This window comes from Cucumis sativus, chromosome 5, assembly GCF_000004075.3.
Source record: "Cucumis sativus cultivar 9930 chromosome 5, Cucumber_9930_V3, whole genome shotgun sequence".
NCBI lineage: Eukaryota > Viridiplantae > Streptophyta > Magnoliopsida > Cucurbitales > Cucurbitaceae > Cucumis > Cucumis sativus.
The window spans coordinates 29,483,288-29,503,915 of record NC_026659.2 but is presented as its reverse complement, the minus strand read 5'-3'; the positions used below and the strand labels follow the sequence as shown (position 1 = coordinate 29,503,915).

Below are 20,628 nucleotides of genomic sequence, written 5' to 3'. Positions count from 1 at the left end.
ATAATCATATTTTCATTACCCTTCAAGTCAATAGATGATTACTGATAATAGAACCTCTAATCATTTTTTTTAAACGAAGCCAATTTCTTTTTTATTAATAAGAACTCTAAGTACAAGAGATTTATACAAAGAGAGCAATAAAAAGAAAAAGAAAGGGGAACCTATAGGATCAGGAGGCGCACCCAGACATCTCAACTAGGTTGACACCTCCATAGCACCAATCATCATATCCCTAGAACCTCTAATCATGTAATGCATTAATTAATTTATGTCATTCATGAATCAACTTTTTCACTCGGAAAAAAATGCTACATAGCCTCTACCAGTGTTAGGCATGAGAAAAGAAAATAAAAAAGCAAGCAATCAGAACTAATTTGCATACCTGACGAGATAACTCAGGTTGAGAGGTATAGTTATTCACCTGTTACAAAATAGAATAAATGCATTGACATATTAGAAATTGAAATCCAAAACAAAACAAAAGGCAATTAATCTGAAGTGGGCTTGAGATCATCCGACGAAACACAGGGAAAAAACTTCAACCATAATCTAATATAAAATTGGGATAAATACTTTTTAGTCCTACGGGTAGTTTACTCACACTTCCAAAACACTTCAAATAAGCTCAATTTTTAGTTTTAGTTAGCGTGGCTAAATAGAATATTTCGAACAATTTTCAAAATCTAGGAAAAACATATCATTTTTGAAATTTAGGGACAGAAGGGAAGGAACAAGGAAAAGTACCTAAGATTAAAAAAAAAAACGTATTTATTTTATAATTTGTGATACCAAAAGTTATTTTGAAGAAACTCATTTTCATACTAAAATAAATTGGTTAGAATTAAAAAAATAAAAATAAACAATTTGGGATAAATCCAGCAAAAATCTATCATAAATGATGCATACTCCACAATCTTATCACCTCTTTCATTCATTGCACAGACCAAACCAGTTAAAAAAAAAAAAGAACGAAAGATGAATTTGTAGAAAATTTTATATCATACCAAAATATTTGTATTTCCAGATTCATACTCAAATTGGAGTTTCTCATCGTCGCTTTGTGCATATATTGATTGGAGGGTAAACCGTGTAACCGGAATACCATCAGCTCGTTGGTGTTCATCCATCACAATCTGAAAATATTACTTAACGATTTGAGTACAAAATGAAAGTAAGAGTACAAAATGAAAGTAGGTACAAACACAACATAGTCAAACATCAATTATCAGTTGCAAGTCCTAATAAAGTTATTTGAAGACTATCCATTACGATTTGAATTTTATATAGAAGCAAAGCACAAATACAAAATGATCCTAGTTCTAGAAGAGAAAATACCTTGTAGCCAAAAAGTTCACAGCAAGCCCTTCTGAACACTGAAATTCTATCCGCAAAAACAGTCTTATACCTGTGTAGTAGTAGTATCAGAAAATGCTCCATCAAATAAAGAAATTAGAAAACGAAAGTTCGTCAAGTTCTACAACTAGTTCGTTTTACATCCACCAAGCACTGACCTCTCTTCACGCTTTTCAAGTGTTGCAATCTGCTCTTTGAGCTGCATTATTTTTCCGGATATATATGAATCCACGAGCTTTCCAGCATCTCCTATAGGTTAATGTGTGAATACACCAAAGTGAAAATTGTGTTGGTTAATGTCAAATAATAATTTAAGAATATAATCCTTTCATACTTTGGAAGGATGGACACAAGGCTACTTGCATAGCAATTAAAAATCATAGAGACAGATACTAGATCCCTCTTTAACTTAATTATGTATCAATCTTTTTAATGAGTTTATGACTACCTAAGTTATGTTGGAAGTGAAGAATAATACGTTTATTTTTCTGGGAATGCAAGAATGGCAACAAGATAAATCATTTAAGGAAATGGGAATCCGTTTCTAGCACAATGCAGTCTCAGCATTAGTCAGTTGAAATTAAAAAGTATGTCCTTTTAGCTAAATGTGGATGAAGATATATGTTTGAAACAGATTCTCTTTGATGAAAAGCGGTTTTGGTTCTAATCAAGGATGAAAAAACTCACGATAAATTGTCAAAATATCAGCTATATATCGCTAAAACTCACTCACTGATAAAGATATGCGGGGTAAAATCTTTTTTCCTTAATATTGCAATATATCGCTGATATAATCAAAATATTGCTGAAACACATATTAGTGACAACATGTCAACATTTAAACGAACATTTTGATAACTTTCCAGAGTTATACCAACCACTATAAGCCCATTACATATGGCACAATAGCACAATACACTAAAAAGGTGAGGGAAGTATTTATTCTGTTTGCCACACCTTTGGTAAAATTTTCGATGTGAGACAATACATACATCTTAAATTTTTCTGTCTTCTCCTCACTTTTTCACTCTTCTTTTCTACCACCTCATTATCTTGTTCTCATATTTTATTTATTTTAGTACTATATCTTTTTGTAGTAATAATAATGATCATTTTTTTAAATGGCAAAATAGTTGAAAATATGTCAAATGTAGCAAAATGTTATTGTCTACCTATCACTGTCTAATGATGAAGATAGTAATATTTTGCTATATTTGTAAATAAGTTGGCTTATTTTGCTATATTTGAAAAAATCTCTACTACCTATTTTATTTATTTAGTATACTCTAGTTTTATTATTTATTATTCAAAAACAGGTAGCTGTAAGATTATTTTGAACAATATTTTCGTTTATTTTATTACTAATCATATTTATTTGTGCAAAGAACACCGATCTAACTTTTGCTCACCCATCAACATTCAGTGCATTTATTCACTCGATATTAATTTTTTGATCTACATTATTATCTTTTATTTTATTACTAATCATATTTGACCTCTAATTATTTATTTATGTGCTTAAATTTATAGTTCATTACTTAAATAAATTCTGAAGTTTCATTGAAAGAATCCCAATATTTCTATATGTGATATCTGTGATTTTTCTCCGAATATCTGTCAACTGTCGATATATCTCGGTTGAAGGACCTGTCTCTTCTCACTTAATCCTACTTTTTCACATCACGTAGAAGAGGAACAGTTAGGAGTTTGCTAGCCTGCAAGAATGTTTTCCGTTAATTCTTTCTTCAAAATTTTTGTTGCCTCTTATCCAAAGGATATACTTTTCAATCAAGGCTTGTGGATGCTTCCCTCTCACTGTTTGTCACCTTCATTCTGTTCTATTTTACTGGCGGTTATTGAAGTGATATAATACTATCTTTGAGTGCTGCTTCTCCATGGTTCCAATAGTTTTTTCAAGTTGAGCGCCAACCTTAAGTTGATCATTTCGAAGTTGCCAGAGTTAAAGATCATTCTCCGGTGTTCTCTCTGAAGAATTTTCTGTCTTGTGCTTATCAGGGATTGATTGTAACGAGATTCTCAACCTTTAAAGGATGCTTGCAACTGAGTTTGAAATCAAAGACTTGGGGGAGTTTGACATGCTTTTAGACATGGAGGTGGCTCGATCCAAATTCCAAAGATGGTATTATGATTTGTCAGATATACATTCTAGACATATTAAAAGAGATAGAGAAAAAAACACATTTTTAGAGAAAACTGAATTCAAAAGCTAGTATGAGCATGATCATGTCAGAGTAAATTGAACATTATTTTAATATTAGACAAGGTCTCAAACTTTCCACCTTTTAATCAAGATTGGAAAGCTTGAGACCTTATCTAATATTAAAATAATTTTCAATTTACTCTGGCATGATCATATAAACAAAACTGACGGTCTTAAGTTTCTAATGCAGAATCATGCTCTCATAGCAACCTTTTCGATGGAAGAATAAGAAGGGCAGTTGGGTCAATTGGTAAAAATAAATCTCTCAGTCAGGATGGCTTGACTGTTGGCCATTTTTTAGAGCTTATTTCATGCATTTCAGAAAAAGAGTATGATTCCGAAATAAAAATAAATCTCTCAGTCAGAATGGACGACTAAACACTTGTATCATGGAAATTTTAATTTGTTTGATTCCAAAAAAGAGTATGGGGTGTGTGTTAAAGATTTCAAGCCAATAAGCTGCAAGATATTCCTTACTACTTTTAGTATTGATATGTAAGAGTTGCCCAGAGGTTACAATATCCTTTGAATATGCATTCGGTGGTCGGCTCCTCACTAACTTTCACTAGGACTCCTCTTTTTACCCTTTCTAGAATACTTCAGCAGAATTAAGGCCCTAACATAAGCCTTACAATTCCACCAAATAAAATAGTTGCAAAGGTTACACAAGGGCTAAGAAAGATAATGCCAAGCATCATCTCTCCCACTTAATGTGCCTCCATCGGTGGGAGGCAAATACTTTCCTTCCTTGTTGCAAATGAAGTGGAGGATTAGAGTTGCAAAGAAAAAAGCAATACAGAGGAATTATCATATCTTTCATCTCGTCATCAAAGTTTTACTACCGAGGAAATTTTTTGAAGATCTCAACTCCAAACTTGGCTTGTTCTCTATATACAACCCAGATTGAGGGAGAGTGTAGATTTATTCCTTTTTTGCGTGAAATAATGTTTTTTCCTTTTCTAGACTTTTTCTTTTTGTCTTATATCTTGTATATTTTGGGTTCATTGAATATGGAAAATTAGTTTTCTCCCAATACTACAACAAGCAAAGTTATAAACCTCCCATACAAAGGACCTCATACCTGACGGAGCCTTTAATTCTTCAACAGCTTGTAACTTCTCCTTCGTCTTCTGCAATTCAGATTTTAATGCCTCTATAGTCTGTTTTGCCTCATTATCTACAGCAAGGGTATTCACCATTCGTAAAACCTTTGTATTTGTTGAGGAAAAGTCACCATGTCCTATCTGGAAGAAGAAGAAAGAAAACAAAAATTGCTAATCAGTTATCGGGTAAAGATGATTTGTGACAATAAATTTAGTTTGGCCATGAGACAAGGACCCTGAAACTAAAAAAGTATTAAGAAAATAGCAAAAACCACCCTGGCCTATAGAAGTAGTTACAACCAACCATCAGCTTAGACTTTCAATTTGATCAATCAAGCCCCTGAACTTACAAAATTAGTTGCAATTAAACCTACATTGCACGATGCAAATGCACTAACCATGCTAAACTACTGTTCCAATGAAACTCCCAAACATTTTTACAATCACAATTAAAAGTCTTCACATCAATTGTTTTTGTTTTTAAATCATGGAGACAACTTGATAGAACACCAAGTAAGTGTGTTCTTATTCAAATTGATATTAGCAGGTGATTACAATATCGAATTGAATTGTGAAGCAATTTGTAAGGAAACTCCATGAAAAGTAAAAGACAACTCTCCCTCCCTTTCTGCTATCATTTCTCTCAAGGATGAAACAGAGTTCTTCACAAAATGAACTCCCCCTCTCTATTCCCGATTTCCTTCTTATAACTGAAACATACTCTCTAACTAACTTTGGGTCCCATTGTGGTCCCCCTTCTCATTGCCTAAGCTTTCCTTCACATGTGCTTTTCCTTTCTTTCCCTTTCTTTCCCTTTCTACTATATTGTATAATAGGAGGTCTAACGCAACTCCACAACAATAAGAGGGTATAAAAACATTAAGGACTATATGACTAGGATATTTATGATAATATGACCTACTAATTTAACACTATATCACTCCCCCTCAAGTTGGAGCATTTATGTTAATCATGCCCAGCTCGTAAGCGAGATAGTCTATATGAGCTCCATTTAACGCTTTTGTCAGTTCTAACAAAGAAAAGTCAAGGTTCATGAAAGCCTTCCGTCTGCATTATTCTAGAAACAAAGAAGTTCCTGATGTTCGATTGCAAAGATGGAAATTTTGATGCTTTAGAAGAATCGTATACTCATCTTTTAGTTTCTTTCTCAGTTGATTCAAAACAACATAAATCTTCAGATCTGGACAAGTTATTTAAGCAATCTATGATGTATTTCCCTAGGTTACATGTTCAGTTTATTAAAGGGATATCCAAGCCACCTTCTCCTAAAGAAGTTTTATTTTCATTCAATGACGGTGATGACTCAATCGTAAGTGTCAGCACCGAGCAATGAGGATGTAGAATTGCCTGTGTAGAACTAGTGCAACAAGAGTTACTATCAGAAGATATATTTGTAGAAGCCTGTGATCATATTTTTGCATGTGAAGACATTGGATCAGTTACTGAAATTATCTTCAATAACAAGAGTTTTTTTCTTTTTAACGGAAATGCTTCAATCACAAGAGCTTACAACTTGAATAGGTACGGAATGTAGAACAGTTTTTCAATATTTATGAACTGCAATCCTTACAATAATTTTATTACTTACCTTTGACTCCAACAGAGAAATTTCAGAGCGAAGCCGATCACAATCCCTCTCCAATGACTTTATTCTTTTTGCATCATTATTTAATCTCTCATTCAACAACTTTAGCTCATCATGTTGACGACTGTTAACCTCTTTCTGTTCATGTAAATTACTTTCTAATTCTTTAATATACCAATCTTTCTTTGCAAGGGTCAAGTCTAGTTCCTGTACGATCAAACAAGCCACAAACGAAGACCTTCAGAACACTAGCATGAAATTAGCTTGTGAAACATTAATAAAGTGGAAACCTGAGAAAGAGTTTCCTTTGTTTCCTTTGCCTCTGCATCATCGTTCTTCAGGGTCTTCAACTCATTTACAAGACTTTTCAATTTATCCCTTTCTTCAGTAGCCACGGAGAGCTGAAATTGAAAAATACTTCTTTTAAAAAAATCATTAATAATAAAGACTTTGGTAAGATTCTCAGAGAGAATTCTCCTTTTATCTCTTTAGGCTACATCAAAAAACCTACAGAAACTCAATTCATGATTGATTATTATTTCTTTTTTATATACTTATCCTTTCATCACCAACGAAAACTGTGTGATATCTTTTTTCAAAGAAAAAGTGAACAAAATCTTACTGATATAAGAACATCTTGGTTTTGTAGGCCTTTCTTTTGTTTGTTCATTAATCTTCAACCAGGTAGTTTCATTTCTTGAATTTCTTGCTTACGATGTGGGATTGTAGCAAGGTCTTGGTTACTGAAGTTATTAAAAGAAGGTTCTCTCTGTCTATCAAATGCCTTACCTTGTGTAAAAAGGTATGTTGGATTACAAATGTCTATGGCCCTTGTGAATACAAAGAAAGAAAATTGGTTTGGCTAGAATTGTCTTCCTTAGATGCTTGTGTGGCAGCAGTTTGGTGTGTTGGTGGGGATTTTAATATCACTCGATAGGCACATTAAAGATGTCCCTTTGGCAGGAGCACTAGAGCAGGTTCTCAAGATTCAGAACAAACCTTGCAAAGGGAAGGACGCAACTACATTCAGAAAAGCAAACTTAATTGGTTGTCTTTGGGCGATGAGAACATGAGCTTCTTCCACAGATTTTTAAATGCAAAGAAAAGGAATCTCATAACAGAATTAAAAGATGATAAAGGGGCTGTGTCATTTTCATTCCGCGATATTGAAAGGATTGTGTTAGATTTCTTCGAGACACTTTATAAAAGAATTCCGGGGGACAGATTTATTCCTATTAACAGTGATTGGCCTTGTGTCTCCTCAATTCAAAATATGAGAGAGATATTCCGTTATGCTTTGAATTCAGATCTCTTCGTTTTGGTTCTGTTTAGCTTAAATTTTTCTGTTGGATTTCGCTTTATTAGCTTGTTCTTTGTGATTGTTTGTTGGTCGTTTTCCCTTCTGTATTGCCCGAGTTCATCTTTGTTTAGTTTGTTTGGATGATTTTGTCTTTTTCTTATTTTGCTCTTAGTATAATACTCTTGTACTTTGAGCATTAGTCTCATTTATTATTATTAATAAAGAGGCTTGTCTCCATTTCGAAAAAAAAAGAAATTGATTATAACTTATAAGTAGCTACAAATTAACTAGTAGCTTGGTCCGATGTAATATTGATCAACCAACTCCTGTTCTGTGCATTCCTTTGTATTGTTTGGGCATGAAATAAACACTTATGAGGGATTGCGTTCACTTATAAACAATTTATGCTATCCACTTACACTCCTCTTAATATGCAAAGTAGAAGGCTCAAAGGTAACCGAACAACTTACAAGCAATTCATTCTGCTTAACTTCCAACTTTAATGCTTCAATCTTTTCCTCCACAAGTGTAGCCTCACTTTCTGCCTTCTGTTTATCAATTTGAGCTGCATCCAGTGCTACTTCCAATTGTTTCAAGCGAGCATTCACCTCACCCATCTTTATCGTGTTGTCAATTACCTCCCTGGTTTAGATAATGGTAAAACAAAACTAATAAATATATTGAGAAAAAGAAAAGATTACAAGGGAAAAGAATTCAAAGAGATCCCCCCTTCTACTGAATTCACCAATCCATATCTACTCTCATAATAGGTATAATAATCAAGAGATGTTTACGCCTTTTTTTTTCTTCCCTTATTTGCAATTGGTCTTTCTTCTACATAAGAAGATTTATTCAGCATCATTTTTATCACAAATTAAGCAATACATTAAGCCCAATTGGAGCTAAGTGAAGGAAGCACCAGAGGATGGAAATGCTTGACAATAGTTAAAATAAATTTATTCACTTACTTTTGGAGAGAAGAAATCTTAGTTGGTATATCTTCATAAGTTGAAATACCAGGAATGCTGTTAATCAACAAATCTCTGCGTGTCAATTCATCCTCTAGATTCTTTACACTTAATTGAATGTCTTGTAATTTAGACAGCTCTGAGTCTGCTCTCTCCCTTCTGGCCTTTTCTTCTAATAGCTTTTCCTTCAATAATCCAATATCACCAAGTGATGATTTCAACTTCCTAGCTTCTTTCACTTCAGATTCCTAGGAAACATCCAAGAACAAAAATATGTAAACACGTTTTAATGTAGTTGGAAAATAGCATGGATATTGCATACATATTCTAAAGAAAGAGATGTAATTTTCACTGAAGATAATCCTTACAGGTTGTTAAAAGTTGCATAATTTAGAAATGATCTATTCTAGTTATTCCATTTTACCAAATTATTTGATTTAGTATATTTCCAGTTTAAACTAATCTATAATGTTTTTTGGATTAGAAAATTAATCTATAGTGTTAAGAGTAAGGATCACCTTTGGAGAGTTTTTATTTAGTTTGAACTTCTAAATCTTCTTTCGTTAAAATAATTGTGGCAAAAAGAACTAGCTTTAACTGCAAAATCATTAGCATTAACCATTCTACGGCAAAAAGATAGGCTTTTCTGTACGTTTTCAAGCCAAATTAATTACAAGGAGCAAACTTATTTCAAGAAAGTCAACTAAAGATTTACAAGCAAATGCCCCAAAATAAAACATTCAAAATTTGTGATGAAGTCTGATTTTTGGAAACTCTGATTGTAGAAAAGAATCAAATGACGATTGGCCTCATTGATTCAAATATTAGCTATTTATACAGGGGGAGGCTGTATCTAACAATTTGTTTAATTCCAAGAGTATCCTTTTTCTAAAAGACAAAAAATAACTCTCAACTAGTTACAAAGTAAAATGCCAAAATCTTAGAATAGCTCTCAACTAAAACATATTGAAATGCCTACATCAATTTTTCTGTCACAGTAAATAATATCTTCACATGCAAGTTCTTCTATTTTACGAGAAAGCGAGAAACTAACTTATTGTAAAGATTAAGATTATCAAAGATGAAGAAGAAAACCCTACATAGTTTCTAAGCTCTTCTTGCAGATGCTTAATCAAAATATTGCTTTCCTTGCCAGTACCTTCGTTGACTGTGAAAGATGCTAATTTCTTCTCTAGTTCACTCTTCTGGCATAAACACTGGAAAGTAACACCACCACCGTGAAATATAAAAACATTGACGTCATAATACTATTAGAAGATGAGGATCAAAAGCAACTAATCAAATAAGAAATAATATAATATTAACAGATGAAACAATGAAAGAGAACAAAATAATACTGCAAAATAGTAAAAAAAGAAATTACTTTTTTACTTTTTTTACTTGTGAGCCTATCTCTTTTTTTTTCTTTTGACAAAAACTTTCGTCTTTCATATCCTTTTCAAAAATTAAAAAAAAAAAAAAAAAAACACACACACAATATAAAGATGTCAAAGATATAAAAGATATGTTGAATTGCACTCAGATAGAATAAGAAATAAGGAATAAGGCATCTAAGATAAATTCTCTCTAAAAACCTAAGCCAGATAATCACAAAAGGACCGTTTGGGGCACCAACTAAAAGTTGTGGAGTGGTTTATTATAACGTGGAGTTTGGGGACCAAATATAATAGCGGTGTCTGCAACTATCTATAACTTGCAATTAAGTGTAGTAAATAATATTTCAAAACTCTCTTTGTTACAATATTTACTATTTGCTATAACAAGACAGAGGAAGCTGAAGAGGATTTTTCAATGAAGAAAGAGAAAATTTTGGCTGTGCCCTCTTTTACAGATGAAAAGTCACTTCAACCGGTCAGTAGCTCTTCTTTTGACGATCCACTCTCCTCCAATCCTTTGAGCAAGAAGTTAAACTCTCATATTAATTCAGTTAGTATTTTTCTAAGGAAATATGTTTTCCTTCCCATGACAACGACAGATCCTCAGTAAATCCATCTCAACCCTTCATCATCATTTTCCCTCTCCTCTTCTTCTCTTTATTCCTCAGAAAAGTCAAGTTCCAGAGAAAATTTGAAAACAAGAAATCTTCTAGGTTCTTCCCTCATTTTCTGAAGTACTTCGTCCGAAGAAAAAACCAAAGAAGATTTTGGTAAAAGAATCCTAATAAGCCCATATAATTGAAGTATTGATTTTCTAGAGGAAAAACATACCCATTCTCAATCATCAGTCTATTCCAGCAGCTACAAGCTGTCTTTAGAGGCTAATCCAGATTTATTAAAAGTAAGTTAGCACCCAAATTCAAGTCCCAACCCGTTTATCTAAGTCAGTTTCTCATCATCCTCACCCTACCCAGATTAAATACTATGAATTCTCTATGCCTAATTCGAAGGTAAAAGTTTTTAAGGGCTCTTCAAGTAAAACCCCTCTAATTCACTCCAGCAAGAAGGGCTTCTCTTCTTTCGAGTCTTTTTTTAGCGTTAGTAGGGTGGAAGTGGAGCAATTGGGTAGGTCAACAGAGCTTGAGAGACAGAAAAATTTTAACCCTCTAGAAACAGATCTCCATACCCTGTTTCACTCTTGTCCCCAGTCTTGCGAAATACCAGATCATTTAAAGTCAATAGAAGCTGCTTGTGGACTCATTCTAATATGATTCTTCAGCCGTTAAATGTATTCTTCCAGATATTGGTCCATCTTCAGTCTTTTCGGGTTTTCTCTTCATGTGGGTCGTAAGTAAAGCCTCTTTGCTGATGCTGACATTTTGAAAGACTTTTTGGAGCATTTTTGGACTACTATGGCATGATACCTACGAGGCTACTAGTTGGATCTTCTTGCAAGTCTTTAGATTCGAATGGGTTCCTTATGGAGATTTTTCGTTATATTTTGTATGTAGATTTTTTCAGTTTGGTTCCATTTAGCTTAAACTTTTCTATTGGAGTTCGCATATTAGTTTGTCATCTCCTTTGTTTGCCTAATTTAAGCTTTTGTGGTGGTTGTTGACTGAATTCTTCTCTATTCTCTTGCTCTTAGTATAATACTCTTGTATTTGAGCTTACGTCTCATTTATTAACAATAAATAAAGAGGCTTGTCTTTGTTTCAAAAAAAATTTACTATTTTTCATTCACAGGTCTCTTTTTTTCTTTTCTACCGCGTTTACCATTCTCTACTCAAACAAAAATGGCTTACACCCTAAACAAAACTATTATAACTCATACTAAAATAGTTTGCACCCCAAATACTATCTATTATAACTCACTAACAATAATAACTACTAACTTTAATAACCAACTCAATGTCCCAAATGCCCCCGAAGGCTACAGACCTCGTTGAGTTGGTTCTTCAAGTCTTCCAACTGCCCTTTTAGTAGCTCAGATTCCTTCTCAGCATTACTAGCTCTGCAAACCATCTTTTCCAGCTACAATAAAGACAAACCAAAACAAGTTAAACGGTATAGTGATGAAAAAAAATTTGCTTTAGAATTTTATGAAAAAAGTTTGCATTCTCATAAAGAATTTATTTCGCGGAATGAGTTTAACAAGTTGCCACTTACATCTGCATTTATCCTTGAAACAGAGAGTTTTGATTCTCCTTTTAACTGCGCAAGCTCCGTATCAAGATGTTTCCTTTCTCTTTCTATGCTTTCAGAAAGATGGTTTAATTTATCTTCTAAAAGTCTAGCTTTCTCTTCTGACGATGCAATCGATGACTCAGCTTTTATCCGAAGATTTGATTCATTTTGCAACCTTACCTAAATTCACAAAGAAAGATATCAAAATAGTTTTTTTAAAAGAAACCAAACTTTTTATTGATAAATGACCAAGAAATACAAGGAAGCAATACAAGAGATTTGTATTTGCCTGTTTTGGCTGTTTTGTACTTTGAGATTTTATTATTATTTTTTGAAATAGTTGAGATATCCGGGTGCACCTCCTAATCGTCCTCCCCCTCTATTTTGGCTTCTCTATTATTCTTATTGTATAATTCTCGTGTACTTTGAGATTTTATTATTATTTTTTTTCTTTGAAATAGAGACAAGCTTCTTTATAAATGTAAAACTCAAAGTACAAGAGAACTATACAATACAATGAGAAAAATAGAAAAATAGAGAAGCCAAAAGGAGGGGAGGGGGACCAAGGAAAAACCAAAGACCAAAAGAAAATCCAAGTACAACAATTACAACAGTGCAAAGCAGCCAAAAAGTAAGAAATGAACTGAAGAAAAAACAATACAAGAAAAGAACCAAAACAGCAGACCGGCAGAACTTGGGAATGTGGAAGATGCAGGAGGATCAGCAGCAGATTAATCATAAAACTTAGAGGAAGACAGCCCAGTTTAAACCATAAAACTTGAAAAGAGTAATCTTTAGATACCAGACATAAAAAGCACCAGAAAGATCCTTCCTCTTACACACATGGTATAGCCCTTGAAAAACTCAAACACAAATCAAGCTGAGAAGATACAAAAGTATAGCCCTTGAAAGTTAGAAGCAGGAGTAGAAAACACATTACATAATAAGACTCTTTATGGCACTTAGAAAATGAAAGCCTGCCAATTCAATTAAATCTCTTGTAAGGAGTAATCCTGGAAACCCTTGGATAAGGAGAACCATGACGAGGCATTTAATCGAGGAAACTCAAAATGGGATATTTATGTATACGTATTAGAATGAAAAGATTGTTTCTTGGTAAGAAAAAACCCAATAACTAAAATGAGAAGAGAAAGCATTCTCTTCCAGGATAGAAAATAAAAGCCAACCAGGTAGGAAATAAAAATACTTTGTTGTTAGTACTGATTCAAATAAATGTACCTCCAGTTCACTGCTTATTTGCATTTGCTTCTTCAATCGTTCCCCGGAATCACTAATTTCTTTTATTAATTGCTCTTGCAAAACTTTTTCACGTCTCCTTGCAGCTGCAAGCTCTTGCTCTGTGTACAATAACTGATCCAGAAATTTTTTTCTCTCTGATTCTGTGGCAATCACAATGACAACTCAAATCAGCAAGAAAAAAATTAAAAATATTGGTAACTGAAGGAATTTTTCAGAAAATATCTCTCATTGATGAAATCAAAAATTACAAGGAAGTAGAAATAACTTACCTAGAAAGAAACCAGCAAAGAACTAGAAACAAAAACAAATACCAGCCCAACTAAAAACATCAAGCCACATTTTTTATATGGTCCAACACAAAGCACTATTAGCATAAGTTTGCTTTGAAAGAAATCAACGTGTCTCCCGTGATAAATGTTCAGATTGGATGGTTAACTTCGAAGTTGCTCACCTTAATGTTTCTTCTTGGTGCTGCCTAGCTAAGGCTTTTGCAGACTTTTCCAACCAAGACTTGTGCCTCAACTAGAAAGCTTTTATTTTTACAAACTAATGTTGCTTGTCTTGGATAATTTGGCCTTTCTGTTTTAGTCTTGTCAATTTGGTTTTGTTGCTTTTAGATGTTGATTTTGAACATCATCTTATAACTAGGGATGCATTTGAGTTGTATTGTTCTTTTGGATTGTTGAGAACTTTTGTTTTTATTGAGTTCCTTCATCAGTTAGATAGCTTGTGTGCATATGATGATAGTGCTAAGAGGGTGTCAACCTAGTTGAGATTCCTGGGTGCACCATCAAATCTTTTGTTTCTTTTGTTCATTGTATCTATTTATTGTAGTTCTTTTGTTCATTGTATCTATTTATAGTATTTTGAGCATTAGTTTCATTTCAGTTAATGGATGAGTCTTTTTTTTTAAGATAAAAATAATGAGACAATAGCTCGTGGTATAAGAGGGCTATACTATGAACAATTACAAAATATAATATGGATCAGAAAGCGCACTTGGACATCTCAACTAGATTGACACCTCCATAGTGTCATCATCATATCCACGGCACACCAATATCATAAATAAGCCATTAAAGGCAAACACAAAAGGTGCAGGACCAAGAACAAAATCAAAATACATGAGAAACAAGAACTTGAACAAAAAGTCTACTAGGCTGGAAAAATGAAAGCTCTCCAATTTAAATTGAAATCTGGAAGGCTGTAGCTAGCAAAAGCACTTTGAGAGAATACACCGTGATGAGGCATTTCGGCAAGCTACTTCATAACAATCACACCAATCTTGGTGTTTGGAAGGAGATTTTAACATTACTAGATGGGTCTATAAGAGGTTTCCTATTGGCAGAAGCACAAGAGGGATGAGACAGTTTAATGCCTTTATAGATTCTGCCACTCTAATGGAAATTGCCCTTCAAAATGGCAAAGTTACCTGGTCAAGAGAGGGTGGCACTGCTGCAAGATCTTTGTTGGACAGATTTTTTATTAACAATAAATGGGATGATGAATTTGAAAACTCAAGAGTGACCCGTAAAGCAAGAATCTTCTCCGATCACTAGCCTTTATTATTAGAGGCAGGTGCAATATTATGGGGTCATCCCCATCCAGATTTTGCAACAGTTGGTTGTTGATAAAAGAGTGCAACAAGGTCATTGAGGAAGTCTTGAAAAGCGCCACCCAGCCATTGGGTGGGCTGGTTTTATTCTTCATGAGCAGCTTCGTAGAGTGAAACTTGCTGTTAAAAATTGGCATGATACTCATCTGATTGATATAAAGCAGAAGGATGAAAGGCTTTTGAGAGAGTTAGAAATCAGTGATGGGCTTGCAAAAAGTGTTGGTCTGAATGAAGTGGAATTGGCTCACAAATCAGCCATACAAACAAAATTGCTTTGTATTTACAGAACCGAAGAAAGAAACTTTATACAGAAAAGTAAACTAAATTGGCTTGCTGTATGAGATGAAAATACTGACTTTTCTCACAGATTCCTTAATGCAAAGGAGAGGAAAAACCTAATCACAGAATTGGTGGATGGGCAAGGGGTGATAACGAAGTCTTTTCGTGACATTGAAAGGGTTATATTGGGGTTCTATGAAGGCCTATATAAATTGGGCGACATTTTCTATGCTCAAATCAGTTTGGGTCTTTGATGGTTCGTTTAGCAACAATGTGGTCCAATTATTGAAGGGCCCTATTTATCAAAAAAAAAATATTTTCTAATTTGGGTTAAATTGGTAAAAGCGCTTCTAGCTGAGATTTGGTTTGAAAGTAACCAACGCATCTTCCATGATAAAAAAGGGATTGGGTTGATGTCGTAGAGATTTCTAAAAGAAACACAGCAGCTTGGTGTTCTTTAAATGCAGAATTAAAAGATTACTACATACAAGACATCTGCCTCAATTGGACCGCCTTCATCAGATGAGATTCAATGTAGTTTCTCCCAATTGCCAGTTCAGAATTAGTGCTTCTCTAGTTTCGATGGGCTTTAATATGTATTTATGCCGTTATGTTTTTACTTTTCAGCCTTGTTGTTGTCTACTGTAGGTAGCTTTTGTTGTTATTTTGGTTGTTACTTTGGTCTTTTCATGACCTTAGTATTGTTCTTGTTCTTTGTATTTTGGATATGACAAGGGTGCAATGGAGGTGTCAACCTAGTTGAGATATCTGGGTGCACCTACTGATCCTCTCTCTCTCCCCTATTTCTTGGCTTCCCTATTATTCTCATCGTATAGCTCTCTTGTACTTTGAGTTTATTAATAATAAAGAAGCTTGTCTCCTTTTCAAAAAAAATAAATTGTATAAGAGGGCAAATGGGAAAGAGGGAGGGGTGTGCATATTTTGGGTTAAGTGAAGAGTCTGCAACATTCCTTGAAAGAAAGGAAGGGCAGAGGGTTAGGGCTTCTTTTGATTGTTCTTGAGTTTCCTTTTACTTGTTTGTTCTTTAATTGATTGTAATTCTATTGAAGATATCAATAAACATAGACAATATAACAGTGTTCTATCAGATTTCCAGCACCACAACTCTTCAATTGCTCATTGGTTCAAGTCTTCCTCCATGGCTACACTTGCTATGTGTTAATGTAAATAAAGCTAATATTTCAAAATTTAAGCTGATGCGTAATCAAGTAAGCAAAGCAATAGTAGGCCTTGGCTAGACTAGATCCCTCTTTTGAGGAAGCAAAATACGAGGTTTCTCTTTGTGTTCTTATTCCAAGCTCTTTTATGATTTTTTTCCTTATAAGATAGTTGTTTAAATTGGTTTGATTTCATATTTCCAGAGTATTTTTCACTTTCTTTTCCGTTCCTACCTTTTTGGAAGTTCCTATCTTTAAGCAGACTCTATGTTTAAAAAATATAGAACTACACTCACTTCACCAGCAATTAAGATAAACTTATACACTGACTAGTGACTACTCACCAACTTTGGAGAGGTTCTCATTCAGCACACCCAACTTCAATTCATAATCATGAACTTGCTTCTCTGCATTGCTTAATGCATCTAAGAAGTCTGATTTCACCTGAAAAACAAACAAGATTAAAAGTTCGTGTCAAAATAATTGGAGGATAAAACAATTGGAGTATCTTGAATCTGTTGAAAAAGGATGAGGTTGGAATTTGGATCTCCAAGTCTTTTGGAGAATTCTATTCAAGATATATGTTTAAATTGGAATGTCTTTATTTTTTCTGCTTCGTTCTTACATATTATGGTAGAAGGATTGTGTTTATCTTTTTATTCTTTTTATTTTGAGCATCAGTCTCTTTCATTAAATCAATAAAGAGTTGTGCATCCTTTTTTAAAAAAAAATAGCTCAAATAACTTACTTACCAAGTTTGGGTAGTCTGCATTTATTAATTGATGACTATGAGTCATGTACACAGTGGGAGTATAACTTGTCCTGTTTTCTTCTAGTGTTGATGCTATAAAGGGACTTAACTGATATTACAAACATTGTAATTTCTTTCGGGAAATGGTCTAATTTGAACATGAACTTAATCAAACAATTTTATTGATCAAAGTACAAGCTAGGAAGAAATGTCCTTCATGGCTAAAAGCTAAGAGATATCAGAAAATAGATGTTCCAGCTAGCTTCTAAGGAAAGCAAAATCACTCAAAAACACCAAGTTCAATTAGATGCTATAAAATGAAACAATTGCAAAAAAAATACGTAAGTATTTAAAACCAGTTTGGTAGAGAATCCAAATTTTGAAGTTGAAAATATGTCTGGCAGACAACTCCATTTCTTTTTTAAAAAAAGAAACTTATTGAAAAATAAAGACGAAGAAAAAACACAAGATCTACGTGGAAACCCTAGTACATGGGGAAAAACCACGATATATATGTTTCTTATTATTTTTTGATAATCATAAAGCTACAAAAAAGGGAGAAATTTATAGGCAGCACAAGCCTAATTAAAGAATAAAAAAAATAGGGCAAAGAATCTTAACTACCCATATGCTTTCATCAAGGCTCAAGCCCACTATTTCTAACACCCCCTCAAATTGTGATGTAAATGTCAGAAAATCCTAACTTGCTAACACATGAATCAAAGTTTTGTCTGAGGAGCCCCTTTGTGAATATATTAGCAATCTGTTGGCTCGAGAGTATGTAAGGGATGCAGATGCTACCACTGTCCAGTCTCTCTTTGATAAAGTGTCTGCCAATCTCCACGTGTTTGGTTCTGTCATGTTGAACCAGGTTATTGGCAATGTTGATAGCTGCCTTGTTATCTCATAATAGTTTCATAGGTACCTAGCGTAGATCAAACAACACCTTCTGGAGCTAGATTTCCTCACAGATTCCCAAACTCATAGCCATGCATTCAGCTTCAGCAGTATTTCTAGCCACAACTCCTTGCTTCTTTCTTCTCCAATTAACAAGATTGCCCCACACAAAGGTGCAATATCCTGATGTGGATTTTCTATCAATAATAGACCTTGCCCAGTCAGAGTCTATATAAGCCTCAATGCATCTTCTGCAAGTCTTCCCGAACCTTAACCCTTTACCAGATGTTGCTTTTAAATACCTTAGAATTTTGTTAACAGCCTCCATGTGGTATTCATAAGGAGCCTGACTAGTAGTACTCACAGCTTAGGAGATGTCAAGCCTAGTGTGAGACAAGTAAATCAGCTTTCCCACAAGGCACTGATATTTCTCTTTATCAACAGGAATCCTGTCACTGGAATTTCCGAGTTTCACATTGAACTTAATGGGCATATCAGCAAAACAACATCCCATCATACCTGTCTCAGCTAATAAATCAAGGGTGTACTTTCTCTGGGACACGGAGATGCTCTCTCTAGACCTAGCAACCTCCATACAAAGGAAGTGCTTCAAATTCCCCATGTCTTTAATTCCAAATCATCCCCCATCTTCTTTTTTAGTTGGATGATTTTAACGATATCATCCTCAGATAGCACAATGTCATCAACAGGCAATTAAAACAACAATTCTCCCAGTCTTGGAGACCTTTGTGAACAAAGTGTGATAAGGATGCCCTCGATTGTATCCCTAAGACTTGACCAAAGTGGTGAACCTGTCAAACCAAGCTTTCGGTGACCGTTTCAACCCATACAAAGACTTCCAAAGCTTGCAAACCTAATTATCAAACTGAGCTTCAAATCCTGGAGGACTCATATACATTTCCTTTTCTAAATCTTCATTCAAGAACGCATTCCATCAAATTGACATAGGGGCTAGTCTTTGTTTATAGCAACTGACTACAAGACTAATAGTATTTTACTTTGCAACAGGGGAAAATGTCTCAGAATAGTCAACCCCATAAGTCTGAGTGAACCTTATGTCTGTCAAGGGTACCATCTGCTCTGTACTTGAGTGCATTTGCATTCCACAATCGTGTGCCCCTTGGAGAGTGTGCAAAAATCCTAAGTCTTGTTCCTTTCTAGGGCTCTCATTTCTTCCATGACCGCAGTCTTCCACTCAGGGCACTCTAAGACGATGTGGATATTCTTGGGTATTGTGGTAGAGTCAAGGCTAACCGTGAAGGCTCTGAATTGAGGTGAAAGGTTCTTATACGAAACATAATTAGAGATGGAGTGCTTAGTACAAAACCTAATACCTTTCCTTAGTGCAATAGGGAGGTCAAGGGATGGATCATACTTACTCATGTTTCCTGGATGGTCTTGTTTGGTTTTGTTTTTAGTGAACTCTGTAATGACCTTATTTTTATCAATCTTACCCTCTCTGTCTATAACGACTTCATTAACACTGCCCTTCTCAACCATATTTTCAGGGACAACTATCTCAAACCCGTCGTTCTCAAATCTGTCATTTTCACCCACATTATTGTCAGTATAAGAGCTAGTGGAATTCGTCTCGAACCTATCATTCTCACTGATCCCAAAGAAAAGGTCTTGGCTTTGTTTGGAATCTTAATCCACCATAAAACATCAAAGCCCAAGCAACAACAAGAGAAGGATCCAATAAAATCTTAAAGAACGATTTACTAGAGAAACCCTCCAAAGGGTTAGGACTCCAAACACAAATATCCCTTCTCCTTAGAACTCAATGAGCAACCTATAGAACAGATCGTGTTCAATTATGGTCGTGACATGAACGTGCTTCTCTCAAGCCAAAAATATCCATCTCATCCCCTCAATTCCTTCATACTAAATATTTAAATCTAGGCATTTCGTTGTAAGCTAGAGTATCTAGGGTTTACCACCAAAAGAATAATGATATATGATGTACTAAAAGAAATCAAAAAGCCGCAAATACATCAGGGCGTATCAAACATAAGAATCCCAACTTGAGCGTGCAAAGATAAAAGAAGGAAATGAACAAATACCAATCCCCAGGCTCATTTGAGAAGAGGAAAGAAAAGTAATTTTGCGAACCATTTGGCGACATTGGTAAGTGCAGAGCATGTGGTCAGAGGGCTCGTGAGACGACGCTGGCTCTGTCGTTGCTGGCACCAAGGGAAGAGGATCTTCATAGATAACGAGTGGCAGATCTGAGGCAGCTGCCGGTGAGGAATCTGGGAGAGACGTAACATCGGACCGTTGCTTCTTGGGTGGAGGAGTCCTGACAATCATTCTGCTTGCCTTTCCAAATTTCAATTGCTGGGTTAGGGTTTGTTCGCAAACTGAAGTTGTGTGTCTACTCCCCAATTTGAAAACAACGGTCGTTTAGTGTATCCAACTTCATTGCGAAGTAACTGATCAAATTTGAAGGTGATGAGAAATGCAATTGTAATTCCGAGGAAAATATGGTTTTT

General features: G+C 34.6%; 1 protein-coding gene across 2 annotated transcripts in view; it reads right to left on the bottom strand.

Annotated features, from left to right (window-relative positions):
• The window catches only part of LOC101211260 (mitotic spindle checkpoint protein MAD1), a 28,816-nt gene extending 8,188 nt beyond the window's left edge, over nt 1-20,628 (bottom strand). The window contains exons 1-15 of one of the 2 annotated variants that reach the window (XM_031885961.1): nt 20,249-20,628; nt 16,812-16,911; nt 13,375-13,535; nt 12,118-12,315; nt 11,890-11,982; nt 9,652-9,768; nt 8,552-8,799; nt 8,054-8,225; nt 6,574-6,684; nt 6,287-6,490; nt 4,656-4,818; nt 1,512-1,599; nt 1,336-1,405; nt 1,005-1,133; nt 383-421 (exon numbers count right to left, since the gene is read on the bottom strand). In XM_031885961.1, coding sequence (XP_031741821.1) covers nt 383-421; nt 1,005-1,133; nt 1,336-1,405; nt 1,512-1,599; nt 4,656-4,818; nt 6,287-6,490; nt 6,574-6,684; nt 8,054-8,225; nt 8,552-8,799; nt 9,652-9,768; nt 11,890-11,982; nt 12,118-12,315; nt 13,375-13,535; nt 16,812-16,911; nt 20,249-20,446 — 2,091 coding nt within the window. In that variant the 5' untranslated portion in view covers nt 20,447-20,628. Of the gene's footprint in view, nt 1-382; nt 422-1,004; nt 1,134-1,335; nt 1,406-1,511; nt 1,603-4,655; nt 4,819-6,286; nt 6,491-6,573; nt 6,685-8,053; nt 8,226-8,551; nt 8,800-9,651; nt 9,769-11,889; nt 11,983-12,117; nt 12,316-13,374; nt 13,536-16,811; nt 16,912-20,248 lie in introns of both variants that reach the window. The other variant, XM_004142312.3, reaches the window with a different exon arrangement.